This window comes from Abrus precatorius, unplaced genomic scaffold, assembly GCF_003935025.1.
Source record: "Abrus precatorius isolate BTA unplaced genomic scaffold, Abrus_2018 Scaffold1, whole genome shotgun sequence".
In the NCBI taxonomy this organism is placed as follows: Eukaryota; Viridiplantae; Streptophyta; class Magnoliopsida; order Fabales; family Fabaceae; genus Abrus; species Abrus precatorius.
In genome coordinates this window covers 5,650,615-5,672,848 of record NW_020874291.1, presented here as the reverse complement: position 1 = coordinate 5,672,848, position 22,234 = coordinate 5,650,615, and the positions used below count along the sequence as shown (strand labels likewise).

At 34.1% G+C, this 22,234-nt stretch overlaps 1 protein-coding gene across 1 annotated transcript; it reads left to right on the top strand.

The window, feature by feature from the left end:
• Positions 1 to 10,375: 10,375 nt before the first annotated feature.
• Positions 10,376 to 21,702, top strand: LOC113858164 (non-structural maintenance of chromosomes element 1 homolog). The gene is made up of 7 exons (XM_027490665.1): positions 10,376 to 10,515; positions 11,467 to 11,618; positions 11,954 to 12,150; positions 12,418 to 12,498; positions 14,604 to 14,843; positions 21,018 to 21,095; positions 21,176 to 21,702. Exons 1-7 carry the CDS (start codon positions 10,439 to 10,441, stop codon positions 21,518 to 21,520), a joined length of 1,170 nt encoding a protein of 389 aa, XP_027346466.1. The 5' UTR covers positions 10,376 to 10,438; the 3' UTR covers positions 21,521 to 21,702.
• The last annotated feature ends 532 nt before the right edge of the window (positions 21,703 to 22,234 follow it).

Sequence of the window (22,234 nt, the reverse complement as noted above, 5' to 3'; positions counted from 1 at the left end):
CCCTTGTCTTAGTTTTGCCTAATCTAGAACAGAAGTTTGATGTGTATTGTGATGCATCTGGGCAAGGGCTTGGTTGTGTCTTGATGCAAGATGGAAGGGTAGTTGCATATGCTTCGAGGCAATTGCATCCTCATGAAGTTAATTATCCTACTCATGACCTAGAATTAGCCGCGGTGGTCTTTGCTCTTAAGATATGGAGACATTATCTATTCAGGGCGAAATTTGAGGTGTTTAGTGATTATAAGAGTTTGAAGTACTTGTTTGATCAGAAAGAGTTAAATATGAGGTAGAGAAGGTGGATAGAATTTCTGAAGGATTATGATTTTACATTGTCTTACCATCTTGGGAAGGCAAATGTGGTTGTTGATGCTTTAAGTAGGAAGTCCTTGCATATGGCAAGTACGATGGTGAAAGAATTAGAGTTGATTGAAAAGTTTCGAGATATGAATTTGGCAGTGGAGGTGCGACCTCAGAGTTTGTATCTTGGGACTTTGATAATTAACAATGATTTCTTGGTTAGGGTTCGTGATGCCCAACAAGAAGATATGTTCTTGCAGGAAATGATGAGGCAGAGGGGTGAAGGAAAGGATTTGGAGTTCTATTGTGATGCAAATGGATTGATTATGTTCAAGAACTGTGTATGTATTCCTTCCAATGATGAGCTTAAGCAGATGATACTTGAGGAGGCTCATAAAAGCTGAATGAGTTTTCATCCTGGTGCGACAAAAATGTAGCAAAATGTTTAACTTGTCAAAAGGCGAAGGTAGAACATCAACGTTCACCTGGGATGTTGCTGTCATTACAAATTCCTGAGTGGAAGTAGGATAGTATTTCTATGGATTTTGTGTCTGGTTTGCCAAGAACCAAAAGTAATCATTATGCAATTTGGGTGATAGTAGATAGATTGACTAAAACAACTCATTTTCTTTCCATTAATATGAAGTACAAGTTGGAGAAGCTAGAAGATATGCTGGTGAGAGAAATAGTCAGATTGCATAGAGTGCCAACCAGTGTTGTGTCAGACAGAGATCCAAGGTTTGCATCAAGATTTTGGGAGAGTCTGCAGAAAGCCTTGGGTACTAAGTTAAAACTTAGTTCAGCTTATCATCCACAAACTAATGGTCAGACTGAAAGAACAATACAGTCCTTGGAGGATTTGTTGAGAGCTTGTGTGATGGAACAACAAGGAACTTGGGAGGAATGTCTACTTTTGGTGAAATTCATGTATAATAACAGTTATCATGCAAGCATTAGAATGACTCCATTTGAGGCTCTGTATGGAAGGAAGTGTAGAACACATTTGTGTTGGTATGAAACTGGAGAGGTGATCCTATATGCACCAGATATGGTTGAAAGGCAACATGAGCAAATCAAATTGATCAGAGAAAAGATGAAAATAGCACAAGATAGGCAAATGAGTTACTATAATAAGAGGAGAAAACCTTTGGAGTTTCAGGTGAGTGATAATATGTTTTTGAAAGTTTCACCTATAATTGGAGTTGGAAGAACTCTAAAATCTAAGAAGTTATCTCCTAAGTTTATTGGGCCATTTGAAGTGCTAAGTAAAGTTGGTCCTGTTGCTTATGAAATTGCTTTACCTCCAAATCTCTCAAACTTGCATCCTGTATTCCATGTATCTCAGCTTAGAAAGTATATTCCTAACCCTACTCATGTGATAGAACTTGATCCTATTCAAGTGAGAGAGAATTTGTTATATGATGTACAACCGGTGAAAATTATTGATCGCCATGTTAAGAAATTAAGGGGTAAGGAGATTTCACTAGTTAAAGTAATACGGAATACTGGTGATGAGGGAATTATATCCTGATCTTTTTGTAACTTAGCGAATTTCGGGGACAAAATTCCTTAATGGAGGGGAGAATTGTAACATCCTATGCTTTGTGTCATGCTTGTAGTATATTAATGAGAAAAATCTGTAGTACTTTCTGAGCAGAAAGAAACCGTGTATGTACAGTAACCCCTAATGTCAACAGTGACATAACGCTGATGTCATCGGTGACATCATCGCTTACATCATCAGTGACATCATCACTTATGTCATTGGTGATCTCACGCTGACATCAACGCTTACATCATCGGTGACATCATCGCTTGCATCATATTGACGCTAACATCTTCAAAAAAAATTTCTATAAATAGGAAGGGCTTCACATGAAATTTTCATTTCTTCACTCCTACCCAAGGTTCTCGAAGGTTCTAAGGTCATATCTCGCCATTTTGTCCTATACTAAACCTCCTAAACTTAGATTTCTGTTCAAATATGTGATTCTACGTCCGTTCTAAAGGATTTCAAGTAAGTTTCTCTAAGTTTGAAGTTAGATTTACCGTTCATTTCTCTTCTTCTTCTTTTTCTAATAGATGTTCATGATGTTCTTAGGAAAAACCCCGTTCTAAAGTTAAATCTTCGGTTAAATCCTTGTAAAAGCTCTGTTTTGAGGTAAGGGGACTTTACTTTATCATTTTGTTATGTTTATTACTTGTATTCTCATAGATCTTGTCATGTATGTGATTATATGTGGAATAATCCTTGTTTTATAAAAAAATAATCGATGAAAAATGAGAATAATTGGCTGTTTATGTGATTTATGATGAATACATGGTAAAAATGTGATATTATGTCCAAATAAGGCATGATAAGGTATATTGAGGATGGTTGATATGATTATATGATTTTGTGATATGAAATATACAAAGAGATGGATGTTTCATGTAAAAATGATGCGTATTGTGAATATGCCATGATTTGATGTATATGATGAAAAGTATGTGGAAATATGATGAAAAATATGTGTGAACATGAGAAATGGTATATGTGAACATGTGAATATACTTGAAAGAGTATGAGATGGAAAAAGGATATGATGTAAATAGTTACAGAGATACACTGGGGAAGTAGAAGATGGAGACGATATGGAATATCTTAGGGAAATGCAGGGTGGTAAATGACATTCAGGATTGTGCACGGAATATTGTGTTCGAATGCACCACATGGCCACACACTCATTTCTCGACTTGACTCCTGACCATTACCTTTGCTAAGGGGCCGTCTATTGCATGCGTTGTATCCATATTGCATTGGGCCATCTGGCGACTATTTACATGGATGTGTAAGAGCTCGAGATAGAGGCATCGGATAACTGTGGCCATAGGGCGCGGTAAGTGCAGATAAAAGTAAAAGAAATTGTGAATCTGTGTAATGTAATATTCGTTGAGAGGAGAATATGCTTTATATGACACTGTGATATGTAATGCCATGATGTTTCCTTTAATCGTGATAAGATGTGTTTTGTGAAGAATGTATATGTTATGTATGAGTGGTAGGATAGAGACTCACCCTTACACAATATTTTTCAGGAAACCAGAATGAGTAGTACCAGGCTCACAGTGCATGAATGGATGAGAACTGCTATAGGACTTAGTTATTTTGAGTTATGTAATGAATATTTTCAGTTCTATAGCATTCTTTTGAAACAGTTGTAAAACTACTATTTCTTTTTATTGCTGATGAAAATTCTAGAATCTTTATTTTTCTAAAGTACTTATGAATTAATGAAATTTTACTCTATGAACCATATATCATTTCAATGTCTCTTTCTTATTAGAGAGTTTTGAAAGAAAATTTATTTTACCATTTAAATTTTTATGAAAATTTATCATATATTGAGGAAAGAAATATAAGGTGTTACATGAAGCAGAGGGGTAATTGGGAAGATATGCTTCCTCTGGTAGAATTCACTTATAATAATAGCTACCATTTGAGTATAGACATGGCATCATTTGAGGTTCTACATGGCAGAAGGTGTAGAACCCTTATCTGTTAGTTCCAAGATAAAGTACATTTTATGGTTGGGCCTGAAATGCTGCAGGAAACCAAGGAGAAAGTTGAACTTATCAGAGAAAAGCAAAGAGCTACTCAAAATCATTAGAAGTCTTATGTTGACCGATGCAGGAAGCCCTTGGAGTTTGAAGTTGTAGATCATGTATTCTTGAGAGTGTCACGTACTACAGGTGTGGGATGAGCATTGAAAGCAAAGAAGCTGACTTTTAAGTTCATTGGGTTGTATCAAATATTGCATCACAAAGGACCAGTAGCTTATTAGCAAGCTTTACTGTAACGCCTTATATTTCTTTTCTAAATATATATGATAAATTTTCATAAAAAGTTAAATGGTAGAGTAAATTTTTCTTTCAAAAACTCTCTAATAAGAAAGAGACATGAAAATGATATAAGGTTCATAGAGTAAAATTTCATTAATTCATAAGTATTTTGAAAAAAAAACAAAGATTCTAAAATTTTCATCAGCAACAAAAAGAAATAGTAGTTTTACAACGGTTTCAAAAGAATGCTATAGAATTGAAAATATTCATTACATAACTCAAAATAACTAAGTCCTATAGCAGTTCTCATCCATCCATGCACTGTGAGCCTGGTACTATTCATCCTGGTTTCCTGAAAAATGTTGTGTAAGGATGAGTCTCTACCCTACCACTCATACATCACACATATTCATCACAAAACACATCTTATCACGATTAAAGAAAACATCATGGAATTACATATCACAGTGTTCAACACACAAACACATATTTTATTCCACAAATTCACAATTTCTTTTTCTTTTAACCGCGCTTACCGCGCCCTGTGGCCATAGTTATCTGATGCCTCTATCCCGAGGTCTTACACATCCATGTAAATAATCGCCGGATGACCCAATGCAATACAGATACAACGCATGCAATAGACAGCCCCTTAGCAAAGGTAATGATCAGGAGTCAAGTTGAGAAATGAGTGTGTGGCCATGTGGTGCATTTGAATACAATATTCTGTGCACAATCCCGAATGTCACTCACCACGCTGCATTTTTCCAAGATATCCCATATCGTTTCCATCTTCCACTCCCCAGTGTATCTCTGTAACTATTTACATCATATCCTTTTTCCATCTCATACTCTTTCAAGTATATTCACATGTTCACATATGCCATTTCTCATGTTCACACATATTTTTTATATTATATTTCTACATACTTTTCATCATATACATCAAACATGGCATATTCACAATACACATTATTTTTACATGAAACATAATATATTCAAACATGAAACATCCATCTCTTTGTATATTTCATATCACAAAATCATAAAATCATATTAATGATCCTCAATATACCTTATCTTGCCCTATTTGAACATAATATCACATCTTTACTATGTATTCATCATAAAATCACATAAACAGCCAATTATTCTCACTTTTCACTTATTATTTCTCATAAAACAAGAATTATTCCACATATAATCACATACATGACAAGATCTATGAGAATACAAGTAATAAACATAACAAAATGATAAAGTAGAGCTCCCTTACCTCAAAATAGAGCTTTTACAAAGATTTAACCGAAGATTTAACTCTAGAACAGAGGTTTTCCTAAAAACATCATTAACATCTATAAGAAAAAGAAGAAGAAGAGAAACAAATAGTAAATCTAACTTGAAACTTAAAGAAACTTACTTGAAATCCTTTAGAACGGACGTAGAATCACAGATCTGAAGAGAAATCTAAGTTTAGAAGATTTAGTATGAGAGAAAATGGCGAGATATAGCCTTGGAACCTTTGAGAACCTTGGATTAGAGTGAAGAAATGAAAATTTCATGTGAAACCCCCTATTTATAGAAAATTTTTGAAGATGTCAGCGTCAATGTGATGTAAGCGATGATGTCAGCATGATGCAAGTGATGATGTCAACGTCAACGTGATGTAAGCGATGATGTCATCATGATGCAAGCGACAATGTCAACATGATGTCACCGATTACATCAGCGTGATGTCACTGTTGACATCAGGGGCTACTATACATACACGGTTTCTTTCTGCTCACAAAGTACTACAGATTTTTCTCAATGATATACTACAGGCATGACACAAAGCACAGGATGTTACATTTACCACCTCAGTTGGCAAGGTTACATAATGTTTTCTGAGGAAGTATATTCTTGATCCGTCTCATGTAATCGAGTTAGATGTTGTGGAGATACGAGATGATTTATCTATTGAAATTCCAGTTGCTCGTATTGAGGACACTAGGGTTAAGGAGCTTAGAGGCAAGTCTATTCGACTTGTGAAGGTTGTTTGGGACCAAGTTACTAGAGATGCTACTTGAGAATTAGAGGAGAAAATGAGAGAGTTGTATCCTCATCTTTTCTCTGAGGGATGAAATTTTCGAGGACGAAAATTTATTTTTAGGGGAGTTGTTAGGCCTGTAAATTTATTATTGAGTAACCTGTAATGTTTTGTACTTGTTAAATATTATTTGAAGGATTATTTGATATTGAAATAGGTTTAGATGGAGTTTGAACTTATTTAAAAAAACAAAGTGAACAATAAAACAGTGTGAATAGTAATTTCAGGTAAATCTGGCATGAACAGTACCAAAGTTTTTTTTCAAAATTTTGCCTATAAATAGGGAGGCCATGCACAAAATTTTCATTTCTTTACCCTTCCCAAAGGTTCTAGAGAGACTCAAAGCCATATATCACTATTTTCTCTTATATTAAACCCTCTTAAACTTAGATTTCTCACCAGATATGAGATTCTACGTCTGTTCTGAAGGATTTGAAGTAAGTTTCTATAAGTTTGAAGTTAGATTTACTGTTCCTTTCTCTTCTTCTCTTTCTTATAGATAGTTGATGATATTTGAGGAGAAACTTCGTTGTAGAGCTAAATTTTTTGTGGATCTTGCCTTAAAACAAGTAATATTTAGTAAATTTGGTGTGAATTGTTATTCTAAGGTATGAGGAGCTTACTTTAACTATTAAACGATGTTTGAAACGATTTGGTATGTTATTACAAGAAGTTTTGAGATGATTTTGTCAGATCTCTTGGATAAAAGCTATTTTTTATGTTGTAACTACTGTTAATTGATTTAAAAATTGAGATTTAGCTGAAATATTATGAATTGTTTTAGCTGAGCTGTTAAGAATATGATTTTGTCTATGCTGCATTATGCTGAGATATATGTCTTGCATCATTATAGAGCCGAGTTACACGTTTAGGTAGGTAGACGTGTAACGATAGAGTATGCTAAGTTGTCCTGTGCTGTTGGATCCAAATACTGGAATGGGTCGCTCTTGGACTGATTCGGTTCCTTCTGGATTATTTAGGCTGTGAAATCAGTTGTAATCGTTTTCATGCTATGCATTAGATGGGCTGGGAATGCATGGGGTTGTTGCTGTGAGTAATATTTTGCTCTATATATATGATTTGTCTTTTGTAATCTCACCCTTGCATTTCTATCTTTGTTGTTGTGTGTGTATTGCAATTATCGTACGGTGGTACGTGAGCAGATGTAGCAGGTGTTGTATCTACTTCACAGGTTGAGGGGCCAGTGGAGAAGTGTTAGAAGACTGGAGTCGAGTAATTTTGCATTAAAGTCCTTTCCTTTATATTTTGAGACCTCATATAGAGGGAGTTATGTAGTATAATTTTGTATATTTTGAGTATTATGAATTAAATGTAATATTATGTTATTTTGTTAGATATTTGCTATAAGAAACTTTGTTTATTTTGAATGAAAAGTGAATTTTATACTTATATTCTCTATTGTTTATTTATCTCAAATAAGTAAGTGGTGAAGAAATAATGTTCTCGGTTCCTTATAAAAAGGGGTCGTGACAATTATGGTCTTACATTGAATTAGAGATGTATGATGTTTGTACTTATAAATGGGTGAATGGAATTTATTATATAATATTAGCCAACTTGTATTTTTTTTCTATTTATTTGTTTCCTTTCTTTCAAATCTTAACTGTTTTTATAAGCATTTGAAAAATCTCACCCTCTCTTTTATTTTTGTTTTGTAAATCTTTGGTGTTGTGTTCAAGGACATAAATTATAGCAAGATTCTGTTAGTAGGATTGTTATGCTTAGAAACATAGTAGCATGAATTAATTATGTTTACACAACGGGTTCTTACGTAAACATAGAATTTCACAAGTTATATAAGGTAATGAGAGTCATTGGATGAGTAATTCTTTGATATTAGATTTTATTAAATTAGTATGATACTAGTTAAGGATTTAATATTTACTAATGTGATATAAGACACATTAGATCCTTAGAGTATAAGATATAAAGTGTTATGAGACATCTTATAATTTATCTAAATGTTAAGTCAGTTTATAAAGCTACCAAAGAATAAAAGTCTGTCAAATTGCTTATAACTTGAAAGTGTATTCACCTGAGTAATAGATTTTGGAAATATAATTCACCAAGATAAAAATAAGAATTACCTTAAATTTTGTGTTGCAAAAAAATAAAAATTTACACATTTATATCATTAATAAAAGATTGTTATAAATAACGTGCTATATTAAGTGTAATTGCCATGTTATTTTATTTCTAATTACTAATGTTACTAAGTAAGTCTTTACTTTTTAAAAGTGTTGTATATAAAAAGAAAAATAATGAAGTGTTTTAGTCATTTTATGTTATAATATTAATTGATATAATTAAAGATACATTAAAGTTTAGAGTGTCACATCATATTTATCATGTTCCATCATCATCTTTCAAGAGTTAATTAAATTTTTTTAACATAAACTAATATAAAACACATTCAAAGACTAATTTTAACATTTTTAAAAAAAATTAAATTAAAAAAATCTAATTTTCATAAATCAATTTAAATTTTTAAAATAATTATGTGCATAAATAAAAACACTCAAGTTGTTACTCATATAGGTGGATGGGATAATTTTACAAAATAATTATTCCATAAATTGATTACTTTTAATAATTTTTTAATCAATGACTATAATTACTTACTTTATTTTCTAAAATGATTCATTTACTTTACAAGTTAGTTTCTTAATTGAGGTAAATTATATTAGGTATAAATAAAAAGAAAAAAACAAAGTGAGAATTCACTGTAGAAGATAAAGTGATGAGTTAGAGTTATGATTAAAATATCAATTATTAAAATTTTAAAAATTAAATAATTAATTATATATGTACATATATTTAATCATAAATTTAATTTTTAATTTTTCTTACAACTCTTTAGTTGGAAGAACCAAATCCATACATTTAAATATACCAATAAATATAATTTTAAAATATTATTTAAAAACTTAATAAAATAATAAAAAATAATAATTAAATAGTTCAACAAAAAGTATTTTTAATGTTGTATAAATTTGACTAAATTTTAAGGTTTAATTATGCTTTTAGTTTCTATATTTTAGTTTATGTGTGATTTATTCCCTTTGATTTAAATTGTTTGCGTTTAATCTCTCTAATATTTATTTGTTCAAATTAATTTTTTAATCTAAAATTTTATCTAATAATTAAAGAAAATCTAACAACGACTATATAATTGATTTATACAAATTTTCAAAGAAATATATGAATACAAATATTTTTTATATTTTATTTAAACATTTTATACATTCTTTTTACTTATTTATATAGAAACTAAAAGTATAATTAAGTATTTCTTTAACTAATTGATTGGAATTAAGAATGTTAAGTTGCTTTATTTTGTGATAGGTTGATAGGTGATCTGCTTAAATAATGAAAATAAAAATTCATAGAAAATAAAAATAATAAAAATATAATTTTATAATAAATTAAAAAAAGAATCAGAATTAAAATTCAATTAAAAAAAAATTTAAGTTAGACTTTAGAGTATGTAAAGCTTGAAAATAGGAAATAAATATGAGATAAATTAAAAAAAAAAATTATAATCTAATATGTTATGTCAAACTTAAGTAATTTTTAATTAGTTTGAATTATGTAATTTCAATCACTTACATTATTTTATGTATTTATTTTTCTGTAAATTATAAAATTTATAAATATAATCAAATATTATTGATGAAAACCTGACATGTCTTGCAAGTTGATGGGTTCAATTCAAATATGTACTCTAATAATTAAAAATTGGTGGGTTAGTTGTTATTTGTGTATTCATATCTTCGTTATTTTATGATACATATTTTATAAGTTTTTATATTAAATTAAACTGTAAATAATTTTTTTAATTATTTATTCATTTTGAGAAAATTTTAATTTCCTTAATCATCTTAATTAATATTAAAATTTCATTAATCAATTGTTAATATACTAAAATATTATTATTTTATTATTAAAACAATATTTTATTGATTAGATTATCTTGTTTTAAAAAAAAAAATTCTAAATGCCTACATTTTTATTTTTATCCTATATTTTCATTACCAATAAAATAATTTTAAAAAAATTATTTACTTTTTAAAAAGATCATCTTTGTCACTTTAACAATTTTTTCCTTGAATTATTATTACTATTATTATACACATAATTTCTTTTCCCGCCTTAGAGACCTCTCTCTTTTCTTCTGATTCTGAGCAACCAAAAATTTGAACTTCCCTTATGCCTCCCAAGTTTTTCCCTGATCTGCACAATCTACACACGACATTTTCTTTTTCCACTTTTTCTATCTTACTGAGGTAAGTCAACCCCTAATTTAAAACGAATTTTTATTCTTCAGAATTTAGAAACCCTAGCTGTTCTGACACACACGTCGTCGAGATTTCATTCTTGGCCCTCACCATCTTAGGGGGTTTTCAATTTCATCCTAAGTATTCTAGTTACGTACCCTATTCGTTCACGTATTTTATGGCTGTGATTAATAAACTTTTGAAGCTATTGATGTTTAGTTAGTTGTTTGAGTTGTTCTCTTTAGTGGTTTCAATTTGTATTGTGTTATAGTTTTTATGAATGTTGCTTACTACCTATTTGATAAAATGCCTAAACTAATGCGATAGTGTAAAATTGTTTTTTTTTTTTTTTTTGGTTATGGTTTGTGTGTTATATGCAAGGTGATTTTCTAAATGACTGCTAATCTTTCCTTCACAATTTTATTTCCATGCATTTTTTTTAACTGTTTAATCCGTCTCTTCGATGTGAATTCTGCTATAGAAGTTAGTGTTTTGCTCAGTTGTGTTCCTAAATATTTTTTGTTCTGCTTGCATGCAGTAATTTCGAACACCCAGATGAATGAAGTGTTTAAATTTTTGTTCTTTTTTCATCTTGACTGATTTTGTTTAAATTTATCTTCTTGTATTTTTATAAGGTAAACAGGCGTGCTTAGATAAGACTATAATAGGCCTACTGACCTGATTTTAGGCCTTATTACAAAACAGGCCTTTGAATAGGCTTTCAGATTCAGACCAGGCTAGGCTTATAGGGAAATATTAAGAAAAAGAAAGGAAAAAAGGAATTCATGCCTCTACATGATTGGTTGATCCTTGAAACCTTATATTTTTCAGCATTTAAAAGCTTAGAACTTCGAGTGACTATTTAAATTTTTGTTTCTTTTATTTATAATAATTACTTTTTTCTATGTATTACGAAATCTGCGGAGATTTTGACACATTTCCAAACCCTATATTTCCCAGAATCAGATTCAGCATTAGGGTTTGTGAAAGAAACATGTCGGGTGGTTTAAGCTGGAGGCACCATGTCGTAATTCAAGCTCTGTTGTCACGTGGCCCACTCAAGGAGAAGGACTTACATTCCATTTTTGAGGACCTCACCAAGAAAAACCCAGGTTTTTCTTTCCCCTGAAAACGTTTTTCAGTTTTTCATTTTCTTGTTGAACAGCTATATTGGCTTTTCTTTAATTTTAATTTACTGTGAAGTTTGTAGGTATAACATCTAAAGTATAAACATTTTTTCCATGATTAATATTTTTGCACGAACATATATGAAGTTAAATTCTGATTGATCATTCAGTCAACATTGTAGCATGATGAGCATTGAGGGTGAAATGTGATCTGATTTGAATATTGGTAGCAAACAAATATTTCATTTTCTAATTTTGGAATTTGTGGTGTGTCCTGGATAACTTTTTATCATGACATTGACCGCACTTGTTTGTCTTAGGCACTGATCGTCAGCTATTCAATGGCTTTATTCTGAAAATAAACAAGGCACTTGCTTGTGCTAATTTTGAGTTGCGTGGCTGCATAGATCAATATGATGGCCAAGTTTATTATGGAGTGGTGAATACTGTTGCAGATGAACATTCCAAGCTAGGGACAAAGTATACTGTTCCGCAAATTGCCTTTTATAAGGCCATTGTAAGTTTGGTTGAATTTGAATGTGTTTTTCTGTTTGTCTGTGTACATTGTGGAAGATGTACTAGGTTCTACAAATTGCTTTGTATAATTCATTTAGTATTTGCAGACTTGCAGTTCGCAGTGTGTCTTCTGCTTGTGTGTGTGTGTGTGTGTGTGTATAAATGTATCATTGGACATGTACTGTGATTTCTTTGAAATGAGAGAAATATTTCTTTGGATGCCTAGTATTATGACATAATCTTATGTTCTTTCAATGGCAAACAACAGATTGAAGCAATAGTACAGAATGCCAATGCAAATGGTTTTATCTCCAGCATTGATGCTCTCAATCTAAATTTGGATAGTCAGGTTATAAATTTTCACCTACCTGCATTTTTGTGCTCATTAACAATTGAATATTTTTTTTTCATATATACTGGTATCCAATGCTGTGAAGTATAATCAAACATATTTGTTATTTATCAATAAATTATATTGGAGAGAATATTTTATTTTGTGGTATATGGTAAGGTCTAAATAGCCGTAACTAGTAAGAATATAATTGTTTATAGATTCAATGAATTAGTTATATATTGCAACTTGTGTTATGATATTATCCCCACTTTTTTTCTATTAAAATTGTTGATTTTCATTTGCTATACTTGAATTCCATATACTCCACCTGGCTCTTACTTATTAATATAAAAAATTTATAAAGCTTATCTCATAAGTTAAAACCAGCTTATACTCTTGAAGTTTTAGAGAAGTTAAACGAAACAACTTCTAAAAAAATAGAGAAACATAAATTGATTTAACTTATAGGTGGAATTTGATTTTAGCTTTTATAAGTACTTATTGAGAAGTTTATCCAAATTGAGCCTTAATTAAAGGCATTTTGATTATAAAGCCTCTCTTCAGTGCTTAAGTTTAGATTTTATGCATTCTCATATCAATAAGGACTACATCATTTGGAAAATGCATGCATTGAGGCACTATCTCATTCTTTTGCCTTGTTCTTAAAGTCCAATAAATAAAACAGTAAACAGGTGTAGACTCAAAATTGATCCTATTGTTATAAGAAAATCTTCTGCTTTACTCCATAAATTTGAGTAGATATCCTTTATAGGTCAAATACGTGGAATTCAAATTCCATTATTCTGCAAGCCTTCCTTATGACTTCTCATAGTTGTCAATAGCGTGAGATAGCAGTGGTTGGAGGCAGAGCGGCCTTCAGCTACCACAGATGTGGCATAGCAGAGTATTTTTAAGACGCAGCCTTTTGTGGTGCTATTGCACTCATACAGTGAAAAATCCCAACTTTTCCTTTTTACCCTCAATAAAACAATTTTTTGTCTTTTTTAAGGGTAAAAGAGACTTCTCACCTATTCTTTGATTCTGCAATGCTGCCTCTGTTATGCTCTCAGCTATGGCTTCTAAGCAACAGTGGACATCTAGCAATGGCATCATCTAATTTATTTATTTGTATATTTTGCTTTAAGACCTGTGTATTTTGTTGATAATTATTTATATGCTTTATTTGAGTATTTACTTTTAGCATTATACCTGTAATTATTTGCATATGTACATATTGTATATCCTTATAAAAGTGTTAAAATAGCTGTAATCCCACAATACGCTAATCTTCTGTAGTATTTTGGGGGTCATCCCTTATGCGCCGCTATTTAGGATTGAGAACTATGGAACTTCTTATGATCCCATGTTGTAGGCCTTTTTTAAATCATTGAAGACCATATACTGTTTCTATGATTTGTTATTATTATTGTTATAAATTATCATCAAAACCTACAAACTAGAAGATATATAAGTCTCAAATCTCGATGACATAAAGCCTGACATGCAAGTCTTTTATCTTACTATACATTCATTTAGTTTTTACTGCAGTTTCAAAGTAGACACTATGACTAAATCTAAGTTATACTTTCTACTAGAACACCTCATAATTCAATACATATGTCATCCGATTCAACTGCTCCTCCATTTTCCATCATCTTTGTGCCTCTATTGTCTCAGTCTAGAATTTTGCAGTTAAATGTATAAGGTTGGTTATCTTTTTTAGTGATTAAATTCGTTAAGTCTGCTGTTGTTTCAGGTTTTTGGCTAGGTATTGAAAACACTATATATAGTTGTATAATTGTATTTTACATAGTATATTATATGATATGCAGTGAGTGCCCCCTTCCCAGTCACTATCAGCACAAAAAAAAAATTGTTTCAATATATAAATGCACAGTTGGAGAGCAAGATGTACACATATTGCAGGTTGACTGCTACCAAACCATATACACATTAAAGAACACAATAATATGATCTGCTGTTAGAAAGATTTTACCGAGAGATGTTTTAGGACATTTGGTGTAAAATATATGATACTGATCTCAAAATGAAAATATCTTTATTCTTCAGTGTATTTTAAATGTAGACTAAAATGTTTGAATTTCGTGGTCTATGTTCAGGTTACAATTGTGACTGATCCACAATCTCAAGGAAGCCAGCCAAATGTCCCATCTGCATTGAAGCATTTCACTTTGTCTCAAAAGGAAAAAGCTCTGAATGAACTAGTGAGGGACCAATGGCTTAATTTGACAGAAAATGGTATTATTAAACTTGGTCCAAAGTCATTCCTTGATCTTCGTGGTTGGTTTCGACATAACGATGTTCCGTCCTGTCATGTTTGCAGTGAAGCTGGAATAAAGGTTTGTTAGAGACCCAAAATATAGAAGAATAAAGGGAAAATAAGAGACTATATGTATTATTCCACAAAATAAAATAGAAAGATAGTCACAGAGCAAACTCCTCTAGAGGTTAACACCCTTTGGCCATAACAGAATTTCAAAATATCCATATGTCCCTCTCTCCTCATTGTCCTTCCCCTGGATTCCCCTACTCTCATTCATTAGCTAATTTTGTTACACCCTTTGTCACCACAGCATTTCCCACCTCAGCATTTAATAGGAATAAATAACAGAGCAGAAAAATATGATCAAACGACAGTATTGTATACTATTGAATGTGTATGAATGAGCAGAAATGCTCTACAATTTATTCGTAGCTTTTCCAGAGTCAGTGACTCCAAAGAATATCTCTCTTCTAACTAACTAACCATCAACCTTCCCCTCTCCCAATGCAATCTCTCCCCTTATATTCTCCCCCCATAACACGTCATACCCTTCTAACTAACTAATCATTAGTCGAAGGGCCCATCTTCTTCCTCCTAGTGTAAACCTGCCACACATTGGGCCTCACTAATTCTCCTTCTGCAGGCCTATCACTCTCTTTAATACTACTGCCCCTACTCAGTATCCTATCATTGCCCATCTTGTAACACCAGCCTTGTCCTTAAGGTGTAGCAAGGGAAATTGAACATGGAGTAACATTTCATCCTCCCAAGTAGTGTCATCAACAGACCTGCCTTTCCATTTAACGTGCCACTGTTTAATCACTTGACCTGCTAGAAGAAATTACCTGCATGCTAACACTGATTCAGGTTCTTCCATGTCAACTGGGTCAATGTCCAACTCTGCTGGCAATGCAGGTTCAGCAGTATAGTCACCAACAACTTTCTTAAGCTGAGAAATATGAAAAACAGGATTTCACCAACAGCTTTCTTAAACTGAGAAATATGAAAAACAGGATGAACTTAGGTCACCTCTGTTAGCTGCAGTTTATAGGAAACAGAACCAATTCGTGCTACTATCGGGAAAGGCCCATAATATCATGGAGCTAATTTTGGATTAATTCTTTGCGCTATAGTTTGCTGCCTATGAGGACGCAGCTTAACAAACACCCATTCCCCAACTTCAAACTCCATGAATCTTTTCTTATCCGCAAACTTCTTCATTTGTTGTTGAGCACGCAATAAATGATATTGTAATTGTCGGAGGGCCTCATCTTGGTCCACTAATTCAGCTGCCACCGCTTCTACCCTTGTTTCCCCTTGGGAAAATCACACCAATGGAGAAGGTGTTCTTCCATAAACTACTTCAAAAGGAGTTTTGCCCGTGGATGCATGAAATGTGGTATTGTACCATAATTCTGCCCATGGTACCCAATATGACCAATTTTTGGCTGCTCTGACACAAAACATCTGAGATAAGCTTCTAAACATCTATTCACCACTTCTGTTTGACCATCGGTCTCCGGATGATAAGCGGAACTCATCTTCAACGTGGTTCCCTGCAAACGGAACAGCTCCTGCCAGAATAGACTCATGAACAATGGATCTCGGTCACTGACAATTGAGTGGGGTATGCCGTGAAGCCTAACCACTTCTTTAGCAAACACTTTAGCTACTTTTCTTGCCGTATAAGGGTGTTTGAGGAGTATGAAATGTCCATACTTAGATAACTGATCCACCACCACAAATATAACTTCAAATCCCTTAGATTTAGGCAACCTGGTAATGAAATCCATGGAAAAAACTTCCCAAACTTTATCTGGAATTGGCAAGGGCTGTAACAACCCTGCTGGGGAGGTGGCAACATACTTATGGCGCTGGCAAATATCACAATTTTTCACGAAATCCACTCTTGTCTTCATGCCCACCCAATATAGATTTCCAGCCAGTCTTTTATAGGTTCTCAAAAACCCAGAATGGCCACCAGCTGGAGATGAATGAAATTCCTCCAAAACATGAGGAATAAGAGGTGACTTTGCTGAAATAACCAATCTTCCTTTGTGCATCAATACCCCTTGCTGTAAACTAAATCCATGGTGAGAAGCAGCATCTTGTTGCAAGTCACTCACCACCTTTTGAAGAAAAGGGTCAGCATTGCATTCCTCTTGTATTTGCTGCCCCTGCAACCAAATTGGCATTGTGGCTATCTCCAGGAATTCCCCTTCTTCACATACACGAGATAGTGAATCAGCTGCTTTGTTTTGAGGTCTCGGTTTGTATATGACTTCAAACTGGTATCCCATCAATTTTGCCATCCAATTTTGTTGAGCAACTGTAGTAATTCGCTGCTGCAGCAAGTGCCCCAAACTTTGTTGGTCAGAATACACCTTGAACTTCCTGCCTAGTAAATAAGGCCTCCAATGTCGAACTGCTAACACGAGAGCCATCAATTCCTTCTCATAAGCAGATTTACTGAAGTTATTAGGGGATAAAGCCTTACTAAAATAAGCAATTGGCTACCGGTTTTGCATCAGCACAGCTCCTATTCCAGCCCCAGACGCATCACACTCAATCTTAAAAGGTTGAGAGAAATTTGGTAAGACAAATAGAGGAGCTTGAGTCATCACCTTTTTCAATTTATTAAACGCATCTAATGCTGCAGAATTCCATTTGAAACCCTCCTTTTTCGTTAACTCAGTTAATGGTTTGGCAATTTTGCCATACCCTTTAATAAATTTTCTATAATATCCAGTCAAGCCGAGGAACCCCCTTACGCCTTTAACATTACGCAGAATTGGCCACTCTACCACACTGAATTTTCACAGGATCAACCCTTTAATAAATTTTCTATAATACTTAGTCAAGCCGAGGAACCCCCTTACGCCTTTAACATTATGCGAAATTGGCCACTCTACCACACTGAATTTTCACAAGATTAACAGCTATTCTTTGATTCGAAATCAGATGACCAAGATACTCCACTTGCCTACTTCCAAACACACTTTTTTTGATTGACCACCAAGTGTTGTTCTTCCAACAATTGCAAAACAGCCTTTAAATGTTCCAAATGCTCAACTCATCCCCTGCTATACACCAAGATATTGTCAAAAAATACTAACACATTTTCTCAAGTAAGGTTTAAAAATATGGTTCATGGTGGATTGAAAAGTGGTTGGAGCATTGGTTAGCACAAATGGCATAACCAAATATTCATAGTGCTCATCATGCGTCTTAAAGGCTGTTTTATGGAGATCTTCCTTCCTCATACGTATTTGATGGTACCCCGATTTTAAGTCTAATTTAGAGAAGTAAGTAGCACCATATAATTTATCTAATAATTCCTCTACTACCGGAATGGGATACTTGTCTGGAACTGCGACTTTATTTAGCTCCCGGTAGTCCACACACATGCGCCATGATGCATCTTTCTTCTTTACCAAAATCACTGGACTGGAGAAAGAACTAAAACTGCGCCTAATAATTCCTTGCTTAAGCATTTCGTCCACTTGCTTCTCAATTTCCTCTTTCTGGTGATACGGATAATGGTACGGCCGCACACTTATTGGCCCAGCCTCACAGTGCAATTCAATAACATGTGAAACATCTCTAGGGGGAGGCAGCCCTTGTGCTTCCTTGAACACAGCAGGGAAGATAGATAAAACTATCTTAATATCCTGCAGTTGTTCTGAAGACAGCCCCTATTCACACCTTATTTCTCCCTCTTTCACATCATCCTTTATCAAGCTTTGTAACGGAGCCACCACATTTGCATGTTTTCTGCTAGAATCCAGTTTTTGACCTTGTAATTCCACCTGTTGTCCTTTCCAACAAAAACTAAGAGTCATATGTTTCCAGTCAAATGTAACTCTCCCAAACCTCTGCAGCCAAACGACCCCAGTATCATATCCAAATTGCCCAACTCCAATATATATGGTGCTATTACAGTAGGAAATTAACCCAACATAATTTCCACTGGTTTACATTTACTAGTTGTGGAAATTCAATGTCCATCCCCTAATCGGACTCTCATGGATTTTCCCAATTCTACCTCAAACGCCAGTGCTGTTACCACCTGTGGCAATATGAAATTGTGACTGGCTCCACTTTCAATAAGCACCACTGCCAAAACACTGTTGATTTTCCCTTTTAGGCACAACGTAGAAGGAGCAGTCCCCTTCCTTTGCTCCATCGCCACTGTCCTAAACACCCCCATAGCACCATAGTCTAAAGTGGGCTAGCGATCTTCGTCTTTAGCTTCAATGGCTATCACCTCGCCGGCCTCATTAACTGCTTCGTCATCTCCTAAAATCACCAGCCACAACTGGTGCTCCGAGCACTAATGTAAGGGGTGATATTTTTCTCCACACCTAAAGCATAAACCTTAAGCCTTGTGATTCATTAGCTCTGCATAGGGCAGGTGTTTAATGCCCCTACTGTAGTTGACAATCGGTCACCAGAGGCGCGACTGCATTGCGGAGCAGAATTACAAGACTCCGTTTGCGTCACGCTGCCTGCCGAGGAACCTTGCCAACTTGGGCCACTACTGTGCACACCTCAACTGGGGCCAAGCCCACTAAAAGTTTGACCCGGCCCAGATCTGCCTTTATCCACAACATCAGAGATCCATTCCCTTTTTCCCTTCCATCCTCACGGAGCTCCACCACGCTGAACAGCATCTCCATACAGCTTTGCTTCAACATCACGGGCCAACCGCATAGCATGAAGACGATTTAACGGATTGAAAGTGCAAATGCGTCTCCGAATATCAGGCTTTAAACCGCCCATGAAATACCCTAGGTATTGTTTCTCGGGTAATCTCTGTACCTGCAATGAAATGAATTCAAACTCTGCTAAGTGTTCCTCCATACTTCCCGTTTGAGTTAGGTCCCTCAATTCCTCAAATGGATTTTCACTCGTCTGCCCCCCATACCGTCCAATCATCTCTCGTTTTAATTTTGTCCAAGTTAATTGATGAACTGACTCTTGAAGGAGGTTGAACCAATGAATGGTTGGCCCCTCCATACTTAATTTCGCCAATCTAACCTTCACTTCCTCATGAGACCCCTGGACCTCAAAGTATGTTTCAGCTCGAGTAATCTAACCGATGGGATCAGTACCATTGAATGCCGGTAATTCTACCTTCTTTGCCGCCATTCGATATTCTAACAATGACTCTGTCTTGGGGAATGCTGAATCACAACTGGAACGCAGCTTAGAAAACTCCTCCAAGATAGATTGACGGAATTCCACCAGAGATTGTCTCACTGAAACTTCCGTTGTTGCTATTCTCTCCTCTAACGCCTCCACCCAATCAGTCATTTTCGGGGGCATGGACTACTCCGTTAGCTCCTCCCTCGCGAATCCGACAGGTCGGACTAATAATAGGAACAAATGACATAACAAAAAAATATGATCAAACGACAGTACTGTATACCATTGAATGTGTATGAATGAGCAGAAATGCTCTGCAATGTATTCGTAGCTTTTCTAGAGTCAGTGACTCCTCTAGAAAATATCTCTCCTCTAACTAACTCACCATCAACCTTCCCCTCTCCCAATACAATCTCTCCCCTTATATTCTCCCCCTATAACATGTCATACCCTTCTAACTAACTAATCATTAGTTGAAGGGCCTACCTTCTTCCTCCTTGGGCCTAACTAATTCTCCTTTTGCAGGCCCATCACTCTCTTTAATACTACTGCCCCTACTCAGTATCCTATCAGCATTCCTCTTCACACTCTTGTTTCTCCTCTTATACACTCCAAATCTTCGCCCTACTTTCAAAGTCTAAGCCCACATTCCCAGTCCTAACAAGGTTTTTCCTCTTCATTGTAACAGTCTCCCCATTTTTTTAATAATATTCCCATCATTGGTTGTGATTATTTTGAATGCATCAAGCTTTCTATATACCTTTTTTGTTGGAATTTATAAGTTAATGCAATGTAATTTGCAGGAAAATTCTGAAGAATGAAAAATTGAGTGGTTAACCATCAATTAGTGTGGTTCATTTTTTATAATTAAATGCAAATGAATTTTTTCATACATATAATTTTCTCAAAATTTTAGGATGTAATATAATTTCTATCTCTAATTGTCTGGCTTTTGAGCGTTGAGAACCCAAGATGAAAAAATCACTCGCTTTTGTTTGTATTAGAAAATGGAAATTTTCCAATATGCAGACAGTATTGGTTATACTTGCAAGACATTGCTGCTATCTGTGAATCTGATAATTCATTTATCAATTTCTGTCAGGCTGAGTTATGCCAAAATGAAAATTGTACTGTACGAATTCATCAGTACTGCCTAAAGCAGCTTTTCTCGCAGAGGAAGGTAGTTAGTCTTAATTTCACTTTTACAATATCAGGAATGTGGAGTTTCCGTATATCTTACTACTACTAACTGGTGTTTAGGTTGCCAAAATTTGTCCAAGTTGCAGCACTTTGTGGCCGTATACAGTACCCAAGGTAGAAGCTATTCAGACTGAAGATGACAATGAACATAGAGGAAGCCAACGAGCTACTGGTTCTCAACGAAAGAGGCATAGTGCTAACAGAGTTGCTGATGAGGAAGTTGGATGCAGCAATCAGGACGAGATGAACAAAGGTACAGGAAGCCAACAGAGTAATGGATTGGCACCTAAAAGGGGAAAAGCATGTAGAAATGATGCAGATAAAGGAGGATCTGGTGCATCTCAATCTTCATCAGCTATTTCTGATTTTAGAAGAGTAACTCGAAGTTCTGCACGTCTGAGGTAAATACACAATGGTGCCTATCTGTTTAGCTTTGTGTTAAACATGTTCACTATAAGATGTAACGTCAGTCACTGGTTTAGCTAAACCTCAAGATTGGTACTTGCTGAAAGAATTTACTTTTGAAGTATCAACGTTTATACAAAAAGTCAAAGTAATTCCTAAATCTATTTTAGAGAAATTTGGCGGCAGGGTGAGTTTGGGCGTTTATCCTGTGGAAGAGACAAACTCGAGCAATACTAGTGTGTGTGGGTTTTATATTTATGTCGTGATGGAAAGAAAACAGAAGAAAAGAGTTTAAAAAAAATAGTTTTTTATTGTTTTATATGCAAATGAAAACAAAGGGAAGAAAAACTTTTAATGAATCCCACCTCAATATGCAAAAAACTGGAAAGAAAAGTGAAAGTCATACACCTTTTAGATTCAAAGATAAAAGTTGTCTTTAATTCAATTTATCAATATATTTTTTCTTTGGAGTGACTGAGGAAAAATTAAAGAAAGACGGTAATCATGGTGGTAATAAGGCGTGTCAATGGTGATGATGGTGGTAATAATAATAACAGTAATAAAAGGAGATGATAATAAGAATGAGGATAGTATATATATTTTTAAGATAGATAAAGACATTAAATAAATTATTTATACAAAAATTAAAAAAAAAATTGTCTTAAAAATTGAGTTAATTTGGTTTTAAAATCAAGTTAAAAATTAATTCAATTT

What these genes read in the sequence shown, in the direction of transcription:
- LOC113858164 (XM_027490665.1), top strand. Translation starts at nt 10,439, where the DNA reads ATGCCTCCCAAGTTTTTCCCTGATCTGCACAATCTACACACGACATTT. An exon ending in GCAGTGAAGCTGGAATAAAG is followed by an intron (nt 14,844 to 21,017) that starts GTTTGTTAGAGA and finishes AATTTCTGTCAG; the next exon opens with GCTGAGTTATGCCAAAATGA. An exon ending in AGCTTTTCTCGCAGAGGAAG is followed by an intron (nt 21,096 to 21,175) that starts GTAGTTAGTCTT and finishes ACTGGTGTTTAG; the next exon opens with GTTGCCAAAATTTGTCCAAG.